At 38.2% G+C, this 19,404-nt stretch overlaps 1 protein-coding gene across 2 annotated transcripts in view; it reads left to right on the forward strand.

Moving 5' to 3' along the window:
- ARHGAP10 (Rho GTPase activating protein 10) overlaps positions 1–19,404 on the forward strand; it is a 135,704-nt gene that overhangs the window by 45,487 nt on the left and 70,813 nt on the right. For both annotated transcript variants that reach the window (XM_062493070.1, XM_062493071.1), the window contains exons 4-8: positions 7,251–7,322; positions 9,576–9,677; positions 12,598–12,708; positions 14,742–14,846; positions 18,470–18,599. In XM_062493070.1, the coding sequence (XP_062349054.1) occupies positions 7,251–7,322; positions 9,576–9,677; positions 12,598–12,708; positions 14,742–14,846; positions 18,470–18,599 (520 nt within the window). The remainder of the gene's footprint in view (positions 1–7,250; positions 7,323–9,575; positions 9,678–12,597; positions 12,709–14,741; positions 14,847–18,469; positions 18,600–19,404) is intronic.

Genomic DNA, 19,404 nt, shown 5'->3' on the forward strand with positions numbered 1-19,404 from the left:
GATTTGATTCAGCAGTTGACTGCTGTGAAGATGGTGGTATTAATTTTTCTAAGCTTTTCTTTGGCACTCTGCATGTGTGTATTAAGGGGCTTGTAAATCTTAATCTGTTTTGACAGTAATCTGAAGAAATCTGTGTGAAGGAGGAATCAGTTTACTCACTGATGTAGAGTAAAAGAATACCCAATGGTCTTGGATGTGTGATGCATTCAAGATCTGTTCAGTAGGAGTTCAGGGCATGATGTAGTGCTCCATATTTTCAGATGCTTTTAAGTCTGCTGACAGTGCAGATTGCTAAATATATCTGCCAAAACAATGGAAAGGACGTAATTGTTGACCACTTCTGAAAAATTAGGCTGCCAACAGTGCATTGAATATCTCAGATGCAGAGATAGAGGCACAGATGAAACAGCATGTCTCAGGAACAGTATTTGAGTACTTTAATTGGAGGATCTACATTCTTTTCTTTCCTGTGCAGTTTTTCCAATTTAATAAAACATTTTCCACTTTTAGAAACAAGCAGAAGAACTGCTGCCATATGTCATTGCCCAACCTTCCCTTTTCCTCTGTGGGGTACGAGACCAGATGACAATCATGTAATTATCAGCATACAGAACAGAAACATAGAACTATGGTTCTGTGTTCAGGCACATCTTCCTTTGTTTTGGTGGTTCCTGACAATGAGTGTTTCATTTGTTTGTTGCGTTTTGAATGTCATATGCAGTCTTCTGAAAAAGTTTTGTGAGTTATATATGAACTTGTCCACATTAATCTATAAACTGAAGATGACTTGTCTGTACAATAGGAAAAAAAGGTGCAAAGCCAGATCTGGGTGTGTTCCTCCCACCTCTGAGTGAAGACAGCTGACAAGTTCTGTTACCACTGGCTTCCTCTTCCAGATAAGTCTGTGGTCTCACATGTATCAACATAATTCACTAGAGAATTTTCATTCTGTTAGTTCATCATTGGGAAATGTTTGGCATTTGCATTGTAAAACTGCCACCAGTTTGGATTTTGCTGGTTGTTAATAACACCACTGTTTCTTCTGGAGGAAAGCACTGACAATTGAGCAGTTCATTCTTCATTGAACACTGATGCCATTGTTTGCTGCTGGATTCCTTGATTTTCAGAGGCATCTTTTTGCTCAGTGATGAGCTTTGCCATACACCAAGAAAATGGGCATTATGCAGTTTTCTTTTCTGAGCAGCCTTTTTGCTTGGTCAGGATCATTGTATGACCACATGCAAAGTCTGTGGTATGAGAACCAGACCAGTGTTCTGGTGTGTTGTGGTTTTCTAAGGGGAATGTCTTTCTTAGAGGAGTTATCTCCAGCTTTCCTTCACTGCAGATGGGGAAATCTGATATGTTGCAGTGTGTGAAAGTCTGTTTTTCTTTTGTTTTCTTGTTTGTTATGATTATGGCTTTGTAGTATTTTTGTAGTGGAATGTATTGCATAAGAGTAAACTTACTCAGAAGACAGGACTATTAAATAGCTTTCAGAAAATAATCTTTACTAAAACCCACTGTCTAATTATCTTTTTTTTCTTTAAGAGGAAATTATTTATTGTTTCCTTATGATACCAGTTTGATTTTGAAGGCCAGTGATTTCATGACTAAAGGATCAATGTGGGCAGCATTTCAGAGTAGGGCACAGCATAGCAGATGGATCATAGGAGGCCCTTTTAGCTGTCTGTTCTTTAGGTCAGTCATGAACTTCCAGGAGATGAACAGGAAATAAATTTTCTGGAGAAGGGTAAACTCAGGAGTCCAGCTGTTGTATTTCCTGTAATCCAAGGGTTCTGCTTTTGAAAGAATTAGGAAGTGTAGAGCACAGGATTCTGCCTGTTTGAGGCTTGTGAGTCAGTGGCTCGATGGTCTAGGAAACTGCCCCTGGAACAGTTTGAAAAACTTCTTGTCTTTTTACCAAACCCTGAAGGGTTGTCTTCTGGGACACCTAAGAAGGAGGTGATATGTTTTGTTACAAATGACTCGAGCTTCAGCAGTGCACAAAATATGTTGTCTCAAATTCAGATGTATCTGCCTGGCTCTTTTGTTACCAGATGGATTCCCCTGCAGCGAATTAAACCACAGCAATGAATGTCACTTCTTTTTTATAGTTTGCACACTTGCAAAGACACACAAGTATTAATGTGCTATGAGACCTCCTTAAAAATCCTTTAGTCTATATACTGCAGGCCTTCTAAAAACCAAGAATCCTATGTGTGTATTCCCAATGTGTGCCTGAGGCCCTTTCATTAGCTAAGATTGTGAAGGTACAGGGAAAGCTCTAGAGCAGGGAGAAAAAAATCAAGACGTTTTTACTAGAAGAAAACTTCATTTGAAAACAAAATAATGAGCCTTGGGGGTGGGTTGCACTGTCTGCAGACATCAGTGCTCCAGATAAATACAAAGCCAGGGCTGAGGAGTGGTTGTAGAGTGACACCTCTGTCTTTAGGGCTGGCAGGGGAGTTGGCTGTGCAGCTGACTTGGGGGCATGTGTAACTATAAGAGCAAATCATATTCTCATGGGAAGAGAAAGAATAGAGATTCAGGCTTTGCAAATAACATCTGATGTCTTCAGTAGTGGAATTGTATCTGCAGTTTTTAATAATACAGGGTTTCAGGCATAGGTCTTAATGCTTTGAGAAATTTCAGTATCAAATCACTATGTGAAGTAGGAAAGCTTTTTGGAGAAAATTATATTTTTTTATGTATTTCTCTCTCCCCCGGCCTTGGAAGTATCAGAATTGGATTTTTTGTTTTTTATTAGGCTGAATGGTGAATTTTCTTAGGGAAAACACAACTGTATCCTCTGTAAGTAGAAGAGCAGGTGTAGTGGTAAATATCTTCACTGGAAAGTAATCTTCTTTATTTAGCAGCACTATAAGCTATTTTGTTATTGAATCACTGCTAGGTATGTCTTCCTTTCAGCCTTCTCTGTTGCACTCACTAAGGCAAAGCTTCCTTCCCAGATCTGGTTTCATTGACACTTGATCAGTTTCATGAGCTTTGCCTTACTGGTTTGGTGGCCTCCCTTGTAGCTTTGTTGAGGGCAGAAACAACCCTACCCCTGACTACAAATAAATCTTTCTGGTTGGTATGCTCAGAAATGGAACCCACTCTGTTATGCAAGTCATCCAATGTGCATTCCAGTTCCTGAGATGGGAACTGGGAACTCAGCACTCCTGTGTTGCAGTGCAGTCTGCAAGAAGGTATATGTTTATGGCTTTTTTTTCTTCCTTTCTCAGTAAACCTGTTTTGTTTTTTTTTTAATGGGAGAATGCTTCAATTCAGAATAGAGGAGAGTCAGGACATGTATTTACCTCACCAGCAGAGTTGTTGATGAGCAGTGTGCAATTTCCAGTGCTTCCAGTAAAGGCTGACCTCTCAGACCATTTTTAGGATGAAGGTTGGGAGGCCAGTGCTGTATCTGTCTAATAACAAACTTTGATTAACTTAGGTTGGTTTAACCTTTTTAGCCCCTGAACTTTGGGGAGAGCTCTTGTGGGTTACTACTCCATTACAGGCCATGCAAGCAGCCTTCCTCCTCTGCAATGCAAGCCTGATTGTGCCTGGAAAGGGAGTGGGAACTTAGGGAAGCTGCTCCTGCCTACTGCAGGAAAAAGCAAGAGGAGCCCTGAATGCTGGTGCCTGGTCTCTGCATAGGAGGTGTTGGCAGAAGCAGTTTCTCCTTAAACACCTCTCCTCCCACCTTTTCTGGGAAGGGAAGAAGTGACAGTCTAAATGGAGTCATCTTGTGGACTGGCACTGTCTGCTCAGTAACCTGTTGGGTCTTGTTGACCTGTCTGAGGAAGTATCCAACAGCTGTGAATGAGCTGATGGATTTAGCCTGTGCCTTTGAGGACTGCAGTTGGAAGGAGTGGTTGGGGCCCCTTAATCTATGGCTGTTACTTCTTTCTTTGGATGAAATGGAGGTGGACAAGGCATGATGATCACTAGTCTGTACAACTTCTCTGCTTGAGCAAGTGGAATTTTGTTCAGGCATCTGAAATAGATATGCACAAAGCTAACAGTGTGCTTCAGGATGTTGGAAATGTTGGATGCAGTCATCTGAGGTGGTGATGGCACTGACAATTGCATTGCTGCTGTTGCCAGGTTTGCATTCAAGTTAAGTTAATTCTTTGACCTTTCTGTAGGTGCTGCAAACAGAGCAGGAATACCATAACCAGTCGGAGACTGTCTGCCCAAGGCACGTGTGCACATTGGGTTAAACATTTCTCAGAACATTCCTGAGACTCTGACATTCGCAAAGCTGGTTAAGATTCTGTTCCCTGAGACATGACCTTGTTAGATTGGTTCACTTATCACTTGCATGCCACAGTTTGCCTGCCAAATATAATTGAATATATATTTGTTTCGTGTAGGTTTGGATAGATCAGAGATGTAAAGAAAGGCATTTTAAAATGTCCTATTAAATAGTACATTCCTGTCATGAACTGTCAGGATTAGAGAAGGAGAGGGATGAAAATGAATGTAAGATGCAAGACAGAAGTTGGAAAAAAAAAAGACATCTAGTTTCAAATTAATGAACTTAAGTGCCTAGTTTAACTTTTGCTGGAAATTTTGCATTTTAACATGATTCTAGTTCTAAAGGAAGGTATAAATGATAATTGCAAATATATTCAGGTAATTCCTTGCTTATTTCCTATTTGCTAATTTATTATCTATAGTTTCAAAAAAACATTTGTTTTAAGTTTCCAAGTTATAAATAAGCTAAGCATGAATAGCAGTGTGAATAATGTGCTTTTTTACCTATGAATAATAATACTACATCTTTTTGTAACTTTTCATGGCAAGTGCTGGATTCTACATACTGGAAAACAGCAGCACTGCCTCTCTATTTAATCTTGTATTGGACATATTTTAATTATGAATTTTGTCAGTCAGAAGAACATCTCTGTAATTCACTGTTGAATTTACCTGTCTTGTATTGTAATACATGGCCTGGTATGAAGCCCCATGCGAATGACCCAAGATCTGCAAAATCTCCGCCCAGAAGTAGTCAAGAGTCCTGTTATTTAACCCAGGCACACAAAGCAAAGGGTACTGACAAAAATCCTAAGTACCTTTTTAGCAGGCACCTGGGGATGCATCTGTTAATAAAAGTTTCAGTGCAAAATGAGAAATGTCATTTTTGGAAGGAGCCTTGTTTTTGTTTTAATGAAAGAATTACTGGCGTATCATCTCTCTGGCAGCAGTGGAATCTGCTTGTTGGCAGTCGCTGAAAAGAACATCCCATTTTGATTTAAAGATTATTTTCTGCTTCAAACAAATTCCTGTAGTGGTTCCCATGGTTAGTACTGCACAGGAGTAGCAGAACAAGTGATTTACAGTCAGCCCTGCTGTTTTATGAAGCACAGCCTTTTATGCATATATTTTCCTTTTTTTTTTTTTTATTTTTTTCCTGTATTACATCAAGGTGCTATGGTTTTCTTTGATTTGGACTTTGTGTTCAGCATACATTCAATGTGTGTTAACCTTACACTTTTTTTTTTTTGTAAGAGTTCAAACAACTAATAAGCAACTTTTCATTTGTTAATTATTCTTAACCCACTAACTATGTGAGTGCTCAGTTGTTACCTTTATATGCTTTGAAAAGATTCCAGTAACTCTGGTGCTCTACCTCGTGGAAGCTTGTGCCATCCTCTGAGTTTTCATCCGAGGAGCTTTCTCCTTCACTTTGTTAGAACAGAGGAACAATTTAAAGTTTTCCATTATAGAAGGACTGATTGTGTGGTTTCTGTGCTCTCCAATCTGACTTGAGAGTTCTTCCTTTTCCTGTTTCTCCCACCAAGGGTGCACCGAAGGGTGCTTTAAAATGTGTTTGGCAGAGTCAGGAAATGGATGCAGAAGGAAGTTTTGTGCTGAGAGAACACGTTCTGAAGTTAGGATGTAGCTGTTACATGGATGACTGTGCAGCAGTTTGGCCCAGACTTGCCAGCTCTTTGGGTTTCCAGTTAGCTGCAGGTTAGTGTGCTGTGCTGGCTGTTTAGAGCTGTGCGTTGTTCTGGTTCCAGGGAATTGGCAGGATGACTCCCACAGTAATCCCTCATGGCTCCGGGGATGGGTGGGAGCAGACAGAGCTGTTCACATCTGTGCTGTGCCAGATCTCCAGGACATCCCGTGTGTGTTTTATGATAAGAATTTTTCAGAAGCATTCCAGAAAGCAGATTTAAGCCTGTGATGTTTTATCTGAAGATTTTCACTATAAAGGGAGGGGAAAGGGGAAGAAAGAGAGGGAAAGGTTTCTGTTCTATGTTAGGGGGATTCCAGGGAGCTCTGCCTGAGCTCTTGGCATCCCAGCCCAGTGCCTGTGCTAAACCCAGTCCTGGGCATGATTTATTCTGTGGGTCTGCCTTAGGACATCCCATCTGCTCCGCCACACCTGCAGTGCTATTGCCAACTTTTCCATGCTTCTTCTGTGCTCAAAAAGTACCAGCCTTTCCTGAAATTTCAAATATTTTTAAAATTTGAAGTCTTGTTGGCACCAAATGGAACCCTGCTCCATCTTCAGGGAAATTTCATGTGAATTAGTAGCTGTGCAGACCTAATAAGATACAGTTTTCTGTCTTATGATGGAATGTTGTGTCCTCCTTTTTTCTTTTTACTATGGCCATGAGACTTTATATCACAAGTACACTTGTGGATGCTCAGCCAGTCATCTCAACTTCTTATTTATTGACTTTGCACCTTTTTGATTTTGTAATTTAGCTTAAGGTCTTATTAATGTACTTAAGTGTGTAAATATTTGGAGATTTATATGAATGCCTAATGGCTTTTTAACTGTGTTAAAAGATTATTATTTACTACCCACTGGTCTATTCCACAGTTGTAGGTAGTGCTTCTTGTTGCAGAAATTTTTTCATCCCCTAATGAAACTCATTTCTCCTCTGTCTCATTCTGATGTTAAGGCATTGAGGCCTTCAACCTGATCTGCAGGACTGACACAAATGAAGCAGTTGCAATTTTGAGTGCAACCTGGAAATTTCTGAAATTTTTGCGTTTGTTTTAATTTAATTTTCCTGATCATGGATTGAATTAAGCAATTTTGTAAGCTTGAATGAACTTGGAGATGTGATTTTTTTTTATTTTTTTTTTTGAGTTAGAAGTTCTGACTCGCATTCTTCTATTATTTTACCCTAGAGCTTGCTTGCTTTTTCTTTTTATTGCTGATGCTGATGTGACTCATCAATCTGGCTACAGAAACCTAACCCATGCTTTTTTTCCTTTAGGCACTCAGTGTTACTGAAACTCTGATCAAACCTTTGGAAAGATTTAGGAAGGAGCAGCTAGGAGCTGTAAAGGTTTGTCCCTCCTTGCCTTTATAAGTTTGTTTAATTTCTCTACTTGGATTTCATTGTAATAATGACATGTAATTGACAGAAACATATTACTGTTTATGTTTCATGTGTTCACACTTTTTTTGTTTCTACTTTGAGAACTTGCTTCAGAAACAAATGGGATGTTTCAAGAAGAGAAGAATATATCCTTTCCCTTCCTACTCCCCACCTCCCTTATCTCCTCTGTCTGGAATAGGAAGAATTCTGCTGACAGCCTGCCCCCCCTTCCTAATGGGTAACCCTATTCTGCTTTGTATTTGCCTGCAGTTGCACAATCAAAGGCTGAAAAATATTAACTACCTAAAGGAGATCACTCATCCATATGCTTTTAACTGCATTTTTGCCACCTGCTAATGAGAATTTCCTTTGTAGCTCATTGGCTCTGTGTGCATGGGAATAATGGAGATGAAGAAGCTAAGGACAAGATCTCATTGAAGTATTTTTGATGAAAGTGTTTGATAATTTTTTAAAGATTGTCACTAAATTGTGAACGTTAAAAAAAAAAGCAAAGTAAACTTCATGTATTAAGTTCAGACTGGATTTGGATAAAATAACAAGGACAAATTTGTATCTGTCTATCTTCCTTCTTGAAGTGAGAAATGTAAGTGCTTATTTAGAAAAGTGGAAAAGAAAGAAACCAGCATTTTATTACAGTTTGCTGTTGTAAAACTCAATACATTTTCAAAATACCTGCATGTGGTTTATTTTACAATTTCTTGATTTTATCACCAGTGATATTTTGTAGCTAAGACAGTGTTTCACTTATGAGAGCACTATACGTTTTGACTTTGGCAGGAATGATTAACATGTTCTGCATATGATTTCAGTGTTCATGAACTGAAAATGCTTTGTTGATCACAAACCCTTTCAGTTCAATGGTACAAAGAGCTTTGTGTCATTTTATGGACTTGAGAGGAGTATGTTAGGTGACCCAACCAGCACACAATAAAAACTTGGTTTATAATATAGCCAGTCTTCCAAGGAGAGAGAGAATTTGTTCTGAATGTGACCGATTGTCATAGAAGCAGCTGTGTAATGAATGCATTATTTCAGCAGTACTCTTGCTGTTAAAGAATATTGCTGGTTCTGGGGTGAGAACTCCTACTGCTTTAAGTTATATCTTCACTCATTTCCTAGTCAGAATTCTCTCCCTGATGCTTGTAATACAAATTACTTCCACACAGCTTACATTTCCCATTTTGTTTGGATGGATGTTTTATTCCTTGTGTCTCTGTTTCTGTGAAGATGTAGCTTTTCTTTCTGATCTAACCTATTTTTTTTTTGGTCAGAATTCTCAATGACCTTTAAATAGAAGTCTTATATAATTGTATAATGTTTAAATAAAAACTCTCTAAAAATATTTAGCTCTGGGAATATTCTTAACTGAATATTCATTCAATGTAATGAAAACACTGACACTGGAAATATAACTATGCTTATCTCTGGAAACCAAGCTATGGCATCTAGTGGTGAAATATATCTGCAACATTGTATAGTATTTGCTATAGGAAAGATTTATGCTCTACCATTACAAAATAAAAGTTGAATCTGCTACCTCAGATTTTTTTGTGCATCTTGAATCCCTTTGTTGATGAAACAGTCTGAGTTAAACTTAAGAGAAAAAAGAAGAGGAAAGTCTTGTTTCATAGAGCTAGAAGCTGAGACACTTATTGAATTACCCCTTAGTGAAAAGTGTTGCTGCACTAATCCAGAGCTATGTGAGTGAAATTTCTGGCTTTGCTTGTTAAGAAGGTGAGATAACTCTCTTTTTGTTTCTGGGAGCATTCAAATGTTCACCACATCAATGGAAGTTTTGCTAATATAAACACAAATATTGACGTCTTTCCCTGCACTCTTCTTTGTTCCTAATTCCCCATATTGCTCATAAGTTTTCCCTAATGACCCTGATGCTATATGCATATCTTCATGTTTCTCAGTTGATGGCAAGTATTTTTAAATATTCCTTTTTTAAAAGGAAATTCTGAGTCTGTTTGCTTTTTAAACTTAGAAGATGTAAGTATCTGTGTGATAAGCTACATCATAATGATATTTCATTTCAAGTTAACCTTTAAATTTTTAAAGTGAGATGGAGCATATTTTTCTCTGCTTACTGGAGCTATATTTTTTTCCTCTTTATTCCTGATGAACTGAATTTTAAAAGAAAAAAAATAGTAGACTTTTATATTTATATGGTTGTTACTTTGTTTCTGTGTCTAGGAGGAAAAGAAGAAGTTTGATAAAGAGACGGAGAAGAACTACAGTTTGTTAGAAAAACATTTGAATTTATCAGCTAAGAAGAAAGAGCTACAATTACAAGAGGTATTGTTGCCTCTCTTTTTTTGTGCAGGCTGAAGGATTTGGAATAGGTAAATATACTTACGCAAACACAGAAACAGCATTCTTAGTGGTAAAACAAACCCGTTTTCTCATCTGGAAAGGTTGGTGAGAAAATCACAATTTGCTGAACTTAGTACCTCCACCTGAATCAAGGGTTTGTGTGTATGAAGCACTGAGCATCATGTTATTTTTTATATGTAATTGAGGGAATAACAAAGTGCAAACATATTGTGAAAAACTCTGCATTTCTTGCAAGGCTTTGCCACTCGTAATTTCCATTGCTTTGGGAGCATTGGTTGAATGTCCTGTGATAACACTTTATGCAGAGGACAGCAAGACTTTCATTCCCAAATAAAGTGGATTTGTGCCTTTTCTTTTTCTCATGTTTTGAAGATTTGTTTTGGGATTTTTTTTGAATAGTTCTTTAGAAAAGTTTGTTGACAATTTATAACTGATAGATGTATTTTGCCTGGCATTCCATCTCTCCCTCTGGGCTTATTATCATCATCAACTTATTTGTAATAGTTTTTATTTCTGGAGCAACAGCAAATAATATATGAGAAGACTGCCAGGAAATCTTGTAGAGACTTGCTGTAGCCAGAAGGACTTCTTTTTCCCAGATAAATGTAATTATGTCAGAATTATTAATGTGTAAGCTATAAAAAACATTAATGTTTTCCTCAGGGATGACTTCTGTCCCTGCCCTCTACCCATCCCAAATATTCTAAGCTATTTTTCATAAAAATGTTTAAAATTTCTAGCAAAGTTACCCAGGAACTTATCTACTCTTCAATTTCACTAAGATGTCACTTCACCATGCTGCATTTGCAACATAGACCCTTGAATGTGTAAACAAGTGTATTTTGGGGAGTTGAGTTGTCCCAGTGAAGTTACTGGGCATGGCTCAGGTGTCTTTTAACAAATTGATCAGCTGCCAAAGAATTTGACGAAGAGAAAATGATAAAGGGCTGATTATGATCTCTTGATGAAATATGGTTCTCAATATCAAATCTGAAATGAGACCTAACCTCAATGGAAAAATACATAATACCTGTAAGAGGCATTTTGAAGCTGTATCAAATATAGCCTGAAGCTTTAGACCATGGATGAAATCTAGAATGAGCAAATAAATTTGTTTTAAATGTCCATCAAAGTTTCATGAGCAAAACTTCTGAAGTTCTTCAGTCAGGCTCTCACATTTGTGTATTTAATTTTGAACTATAAAAGTATAAGCAATTTAAAGAAAAAGGCCCTTACAGCATGTTGTCAGAGGAAATAGGAATTTCTTGCACAAGTTTAGAAAACAGGTATATATAGTTGCATTATAATGTATATAATTTAGTTTTATTCATGTCTAGTTATGTCAGCTCCTGACTGGAGTAAATAGTGCAGGGATAAATTTGACAAAACTTTGATAAAAACCATTCCATGCTGTGGAGTGTCTCTCAACATGAACACAACTTTTTACTCTCCTGGTGGTGGAATATTCCTGTAATTTCACTGAGGCACTATGTGTACCTTATTTCTCTCTTTCTTCAGCAGTACACAAACTACAGTGCAACTTGCTGGGTGCATGGAGAGGCTCATGCCTCAAAAAACTGAGATGTGATAATGTATTCTGGATTGTGTGGTTGAGCCAGATCTCCTCAGAGATCCACTTAGAGTCTCTTTCTAGGGTGTTGAGGTACCCTTCATGTATATATCATTAGAAGCTTAGCTGACAACTCAAACAATTCCACAGTTGATGTGATGCATCAAAGTGGCATGGCTTTTTGAAACATTTGTTTTCTGAAATACTTATCAGGGCTTTGTTTATTTAATGGCATTTGTGGTTATGTCCCTTTAACTGCTGAGAGTTCTCCAGCACAGAGCAGTAAAGCCAAGCACATCTTAAGGCAAAGCTGTCTTAAAGCTAATTTGGCTTATCCTCTTAAAGCACAGTGGTCACTGTTCTGCCTGAAGGATGTAAACTCAGTATTTAAAAGAGAGTCTGATAGTAAGTCTTGTCCTTTCACCTCACTCTTTCTCCACTTCCTTTGGTAATTTACTGTAGAAGCATTTTGTATTGTCTTTGTGTGGGCAAAGACTAATTACTTAGAGTGACCTTTTCTTTAATGTATTTTAATAACAGTTACTATTACCAAGTTTTAAGATTAATTTAAATGAATCTTATGTGTACCTTAAATAAAAACTTCATAAAATAGTTGGTAGGTGCTAGAAAGTTAAATATTTATATGCAGTTGGAGGACAGCTGAAATGTAACTGTTTAGCATCAGTGTGGTGTTGGCATTTCTGCAAAGCTGTACTAAATATCAGCTGCAGGTAGAAAGGCTGCATTTTTAGATACTTGATGCTCTGGGGAAACTTGTGGAGTGTTGCACCAATAAGTGAACTTTTTTTCTATTGCATTTCTTGCCAGTCACAGACACAGAGCTCAGGTGTGGGATGGGTACAACAGCATTCTGGCTATTTACAACAGTTATTTGGATTATAGGGTAAAACTTACAGCACCAGCACTGTAGTTTTCAGAAATAACATTTTCTTCCTTAATTTGACTGGAGATATTATTTCCCCCTTTTCTAATGGAAGATGCTCTTTGCTCCCACTCTCTGTTTTGGCAGGTACCTTTGCAATGCTGTTGAAAGTTGGATTCCCTATAAAAGAAGCTTGAAGAGGTGTTGCTGGAATTTTTCTAAAAAATCTAGCCTCACGATTCAAAACAATATATATTACCTAGTGGAAGGGAATTGCTGCTGCTGTTTAAAAGTAAATGAATGATCTGTATTGTAACAAATTCCTCAAATATGGTGAAAATTACCTGCTTGCCATTTATGTATGTGTGTTATCCTGAAGCTGTCTGCAAAATGTCTGTGAATCTTCATGAGGTGTACTCTGTGTGCAGGCAGATAACCAAGTGGAGCAGAACAGGAAGCACTTCTATGAGCTGTCCCTTGAGTACGTGTGCAAGTTGCAGGAAATACAGGAGCGGAAGAAATTTGAGTGTGTGGAGCCTGTAAGTATCAGTGAATTCAACCTACCCTTCCTTTCAAAAGGGATGGAGAAGGAATGCATTTGGGCAAAAGCCAAGCTCTTCTTTCTGGAAAATACAACCAATTGCATGACTTAACAGAATTTAAACCAGCTTGTTACATCTGCACAGATTCCTAGTGCAGATAAACTTAACCAGACGAGTCAAATATTACGTCAGTAATAAGAGCTGCTTTTGACCCACTGATGTTGATTTTTAGAAAATGTGTGAAACCTTTTGTTGTATTGAAAAAAACAAAATTCACATTGTGAGATAGAGGATTCGAGAAGGTGTTGGTGTCAGGATTCTTGCCTTGGGTTTTCTAAGCAATGAAATGTTATTGCTGACTAATGCAAGGAATCTAATTTTAATTATGAAGGTTGGGCTTCGAGGGTTACTAATTGTGGATAAAAATCAATTAGGAGAGTGCTGCTGGATAAGAAGCCTGTTACTGGGTAGCCTGATAGGTTGAATTTCACTTGCAATTGAATCTCTGCAGAAATCGAGGGGTTTAATTGAATTTTGGTGAAAATCATGCATGCACTGACAAGACTTTCTTCAATCTATGAGAAGGACTATTCTAGAATTTTCTGAAATGTACATTAGCTTGGTATTTTGAATACAAATTTATCAAAGAGCAGGGGAACAGTAAATATAATACTGAGAATAAAGGGTGGATGGATTGTAGAAGTGACTTCCACTCTGAAGTATGTGCTTTTGGGCCAAGTCTGTTCTTTTATTCTGATACAATTGCTTTCATGTAGTAATGAAAAAAAAGGTTTCAAATGATCCTAATCAAAATAGCTGGTCATTATGCAGTTAGTAAGACCTGTCTAATTTAATATAGATAATTCCTGTATGAAAAAAAAAATTCCTAAAATATGTAAGGGGGAATTATATTAGTATTGTTTAAAGAATGGCAAAATGCTGTGAAAAGAATTGTTGTGTGGGGTTCTTTTTGGTGTAGATATGTCAGCTTTTTTATTAAAAAAAAACAACTTTATTTTTTAATGTTTTTCTAATCCCAAGTAGCTTTGCATTTGGTTATTGTGTTTCAGACCGTTTGAAGTTTCCTCAGAGCCAGACTAGAGAAATGAATCTTCAAATTATGTTCTTGCATGTCTCATTTCTTAAAGCTCCTTCTGCATGAGGCTGAACTTTTTGTTGCCTAATTTGTACTTGAAGTTTGCACTAGCCTAGAGAGCTGAAATAATTTTGTACCAAATTCTTATTTCCTTTTCCCTTAATGATGCTTAAAGTTCATGTGTTTCTTGCATTTTTTGAAAAACTATTTATTTGCTATATGACTTCAGACTTTTATTAAATACATTCCTTGATTTGTTCTCTTTGGAGAGTTGTTCTTTAATGTCTCACTTGCTTTGTTCCAGCAACCTGAACTAAACAGGAGAGTTAGACAGGACTACACCTCATGCTGCTTCCAGTGTAGTACAACTTGTTTGTTCTTTTAAATTGAAATGCTCAAGTCAGCATATGCTGACTTGCTGGGTCATGTGCTGGTTCTGACAGAAGGTCAGATCTGTGCACAGAAGGCAGCAGTGGGGAAAGCTTCCTTCTTCCAGCAAACCAGATGACTGATGTGAAGGTCATCTCCACGTGGTCATTAGCAGAGAGAGGAATGACCAAGGAAATGGTGACTAAAAGACAGCATGGTCATTACCTCCTTGTGCACCAATGTGTGTTCCCAGACATCATTGGTATCAGAGCAGTTGTAGGAAAACGTTACATAAGAGAGTTTGGGAACACGGGATATACATTCCCTATGGTCAAATGGAAAGTAGAGATCAATTGTGAAATTCCAGAGACAGGACCATCCAAACTGTCTGTATGCATAGATCATCATTTGGATTTAAGTAGTACTCATAAAGTGTAGGCATTAGTGGAAATTTATTTGCAAATAATAATTTTGTAATCTATCTTTCCAAAAAAGCCTACGTGCAGTAATTGTATTGAAGAAAATGGAGGTTTTTGTTCTAACAAGTCTTTTATTTCTGTTTCAGGTGCTATCATTTTTTCAGGGTTTGTTCACTTTCTATCACCAGGGATATGAACTTGCTAAAGACTTCAATCATTACAAAATGGCCCTGCAGATAAATATACAAAATGTAAGTCGAGTCTACTTTTGTGAGTAAAATCACTCACTGAGGTTGCTGCATGTGTGGTATCTGTATTGCCAACGCTTAGTTCCATGTGAGTGCGTTGCCTGCGAATTTTAGGGTTATGCTGCCATCTCCTGGATACTCAACCACATCACTGAACAAATCATCACTAATTCCGGCTAGTTCTTTGTATTTCTAATTATACTGCAAAAAACGAGCATGAAGTAAAAGGCTCCCACTCCTTTGTTTTTCTTTCTTCTTTTTTTTTTTTTGAGTCAAATAATGCAAGGATTATTTAAAAACGAGTGAAGTCTGTTAAAAATGCATACAACACTAGATAATACAGAGTATGGGTAATGAAATACAAAGTTTTCAGCATTTTGGATGTGCTTTGAGATTGAGTATGTGGTGATCACGTCTGAGGGTCATTTCCATATAGGGTTACATTGTCCATAACTAAGAAAAGGGAAGAAAAACAGCTGGTCACAGCAGTGTGGAGTTTCTTTATCTTGCAGCAGCCCCTTCAGACAACAACATCCCTGTTGGTTTGGGGTACAGAACTGTGTAAGGAGACTTGGTGTTGGCACCCATGGCATATTTGACAAAATTATGTGCTCCTTCAAGGACAGGCAAATGGGGCCACCACTAGTTTAGTGTGCCCTCATCCCAAATCTCCCAGTGTGATCTGGACTGATTCCTGGGAGAGCAGGAAACAAGGTGAAGGCTGAAGCAGTGGGACTGACAGAGTCACTAGTCAGATGTTCTGTTTGCTTCCTTGAGATTTATGAAGAGTAAAGCTTGCTCAGAGGAACTTGGATGTGCCAGAGGCTTCTTGGTAGAAAACAAACCACACATCATACTGCGAACAATCAATTTCTGATGGTGCATTTGTTTTGTTGACCTCTGAGGGCATCTGGAATTAAGATACAGAAAGTACTTCTTGGAGAGGACAGTCTGTTTTTAGAAATGGCTTAACTAGCAGGGAGGCGGAAGGAAGGATTACAGTTGGAATGTGTGGTGATGTGATTCACGTGCCACGATACCATTCCTTTAATTCTCTTTAATTCTCTTCCTCTATGTTCAAGTGTCAAGTTTCCTTCTTAGCTGTTGATTGGTTTAAGAAGGGGAACTGGTTAGTGGTAACTTCATAAGCAGGCTTTTGTGGCAGAAGAGTTTGTGGGGGAAATGTCTGGTCAGACTTGCTGCTTCTGTGTGCTTGACAGAGTGAGGAGCAGCATAGAGGGAACTGATGCTGGATGAAACATGAAAGGGAAACTCTGATACAGTTTTGAAGAGCTGGGTTTCAAAATACAGATGGAAAAGAGCCAGTGGAGTGATGTGAAGAAATAATGAGCAGTAAGAAAGTAAGCTAATCTCAGCAGCTGCATTTTCAATTGACTGAATGGTATCACAGTGTGCCCCACCAAACTCTAAAGAGCTTGGGCTTTGCAGCTCAAGTTTTACGAATAGATAGAGGCTGTAGAGAGAAGGCAGAACAAGGCTCAACATCTAGATGATGTAAAAGGGGAATAGAAGGAAGCATTTAAAATGATTGTGAGAGGACATGACACATTCTCCTCTGTGCTGAAGATCAACAAGACATCCTGAAGGAAAAATTATCTGGGGTTTGCCTGTGGTACAGCTGAGCTGCTGTCAGAACACTAGATTGATGTGTTAGGAATTACAGGGTACAAGATCCAGTACAGACAACCTAGCTGGATATGGAGTGATTTAAGAGTTGCCAATATAGCTGTAGTAGTTGCCTTTCATTCAGATTGTCTTTACTGTGAGAATTATGCTACGGATTTCCTCTCCACGCCCTACCACAAACCCTGCCTTCCTTTCACTGTCCATCTCCCATCAAACGAATGAAATAAAAAGACCCACCCCAGCCATGTAGCCCAAGAGCTAGAAAGCTTATTCTTCCAAAAGTCATGTTATCTTGTTTGCTTATCCTGGGGAAAAGATAAAATAGGTGAGGCTGCATGCTCAGAAAAATCAAAGTGCTCTCAGAAAGGAAAAAGACACATAAGCATGCATCTGGAACAATGTGCTTTCCTCAAAACACATATACCAGCTTAGATTTGAAAGTGTTTTTCAGCTCGGACAGGTGCATTTGTAGAGAAAACCAGCTATTATGATGATCATTGTGGTTTTACTTGCTCATTGGCCAGTTACCAGTGTATTTCTGACCAAATCAAAAAGTTTCTTTTGTCAGATGTGAGCTACTCTGTTGTTTTGTGTAGTCCTGTCATTTAGTTTTTGGGTGGCATGGTTACTTTCTGATTGTTTTTGCTAATATTCTGATAAATATATCTTTTCCGGATGCTTGCAGACTTTGGAATAAGTGATGCTCAGGAATAATAATCATCAACTGGACTTCCAAGTTTTTTTTTTTGTTTTTTTTTTTTTAAATTGTTTTTGCATGCTTCTGCTTGTGTGTTGTCAAAACATTTGGCACACATATAGTCTCAATCTGTATACATTGTTGATGACCTTCCTGACACTTTTTCCCTCAATTACCACAGAAAATCCTCTATTTCTTGACAACAAGTAAGAGTCTCATGAGTTAAGCCAATATATCAAGTAATATTTTCCTAAGGAAATTTTAATATTCAGATTCATTTTACACTCAGTATTTCTCTGAATGGCTCAGTGCACTGTTTTAGAAACCTACTCTGGCAGTCATAGTGTGCTTTCCACAGTCACAGCAGCTGATATCTAAACCCCACATTGACTTTGAAGAATATCAGAAAACTTGGAGAGTAAACACATATATGAAAATTGTGCACTGACTATCCTAAAGTGGCCTGGATCATTGTCTCCTTTTATAGTTATTTGTGGTGGATTGGCCCTGGCTGGATGCCAGAGGCCATCTAAAGCTGCTCTATCACTGCCCTCCGTATCCAGAGAGTTTGTGGATCAAGAGCAGGACAGGGAGATCAGTTGCAGACCTATTAGAGGCAAAACAGACTTGACTGGGAGAATTCAGTTTAATTTATTACCAGATTAGGGTAGGATAATGAGAAATAAACCCCAAATCTTAAACACACCTTTCCATCAGCCCTCCTTTCTTTCCTCAGTGGTGCAGGAGAATGAAGGTGATGGTCAGCTCTTCACATGATACCTCTACTGCTACTTCCTCCTCAGGGAAAAGATTCATGAGACTCTTCCCGTGCTCCACCATGGGGTTTCTCCCACTTGGATAAGTCCATGGAGGACAGTCTCAATGTCCACAGGGACTTCAGGGGAATCTCAGCTCTGGCACCTGGAACATCTGCACTGACCTTGGGGTCTGCAGAGCTGCTGTTCTCTCATATTCTCACTCAACCCTCTGGCTGCATTTGGCACTGTGTGGATTTTCCCTCTTAAATGCATTATTGCAGAGACTTTACTGTGGTCACTGATTGGTTCCGTCTTGGCCAGTGGCTGGTCCATCTTGGAGCTGTCTGACACTGGCTCCATGAGACATGGAAGAAGCTTCTATCACTATCTCACAGAGGTCTCCTTTGTAGCCCCCCACCACCCAAACCTTGCTGTGCAAACCCAGTATATGATTCCTATCAGCCAGGAAGAGTAAGTCTTTCTTCCTCTCTTATTACCAAAGGATTTTTGCTATCTCATTTTAGACACGAAATCGTTTTGAAGGAACAAGGTCAGAGGTAGAGGAGCTCATGAACAAGATCAGAAGAAATCCTCAGGAGCATAAAAGAGCAAATCACTTCACAATGGAAGGCTACCTCTATGTACAGGAAAAAAGTAAGGTGTACTTTGTATTCCAAAGTGTCCATATTGGGCATATGGTCAAGTCTTGTCTCTACAGGTAACATGAAGATGCAAAGAATTTACAGTTGGTTAAAGAGTCATCTAAGTCTGTTTTCAAATTTTTTAACAGCATTGTTACTGTAGCTCATAAAAAGAATATGGAGCTGAAAATGTGACAGTTTTGGTAAAAGTGACTGAATTCAGGGAAGTTTTGCTTGACCAAAGAAGGGATTTAATCTTATTTTTAAGCCCTTACTGATGACCTCCCCTAGAACTGTCACACATTTTTTGTCAGCCAGCAACACAAGTTGTCAAATTAGCCTCTGAAAATTTGGCTTGTTGAGTATGATGAAATTGAGTGTCATTTCCTTGATTCATTGATACACTTTCATTACCTAATTGTGATGATAGGGTCAAATAAAGCAGGCTATATGTTAGGTAGCTGGTGTTAAAATTCATGCTATGAAGGTGCATGTTGCATAAATCATATCCTGTCAACACTTCAAACAATTATGAATCTTTCTCACACTAGTAAAAAAGCCAAGCAAGATGCAGAGCTCTTGTTGCTCAATGAATGACAATTTATTGTAATTTATTATTTATTTTTAAACATTTTGCATAAATCATGATTTTAAGGTGTTTGCCCTTATAGAGTGAGAAGATTCATTTGCAGATCTATTTTTTAGGAAAAGTTAAATAATAGAAGGGAGGAGATACAAAGGGTCACAATCCAAGTTTGAGCAGTTAGCATTATGGTTAGCAAATCTCAGCAATACTATTTGCAGAAAGCTGACCTCTA

Source organism: Cinclus cinclus, chromosome 5, assembly GCF_963662255.1.
Source record: "Cinclus cinclus chromosome 5, bCinCin1.1, whole genome shotgun sequence".
Lineage (NCBI taxonomy): Eukaryota > Metazoa > Chordata > Aves > Passeriformes > Cinclidae > Cinclus > Cinclus cinclus.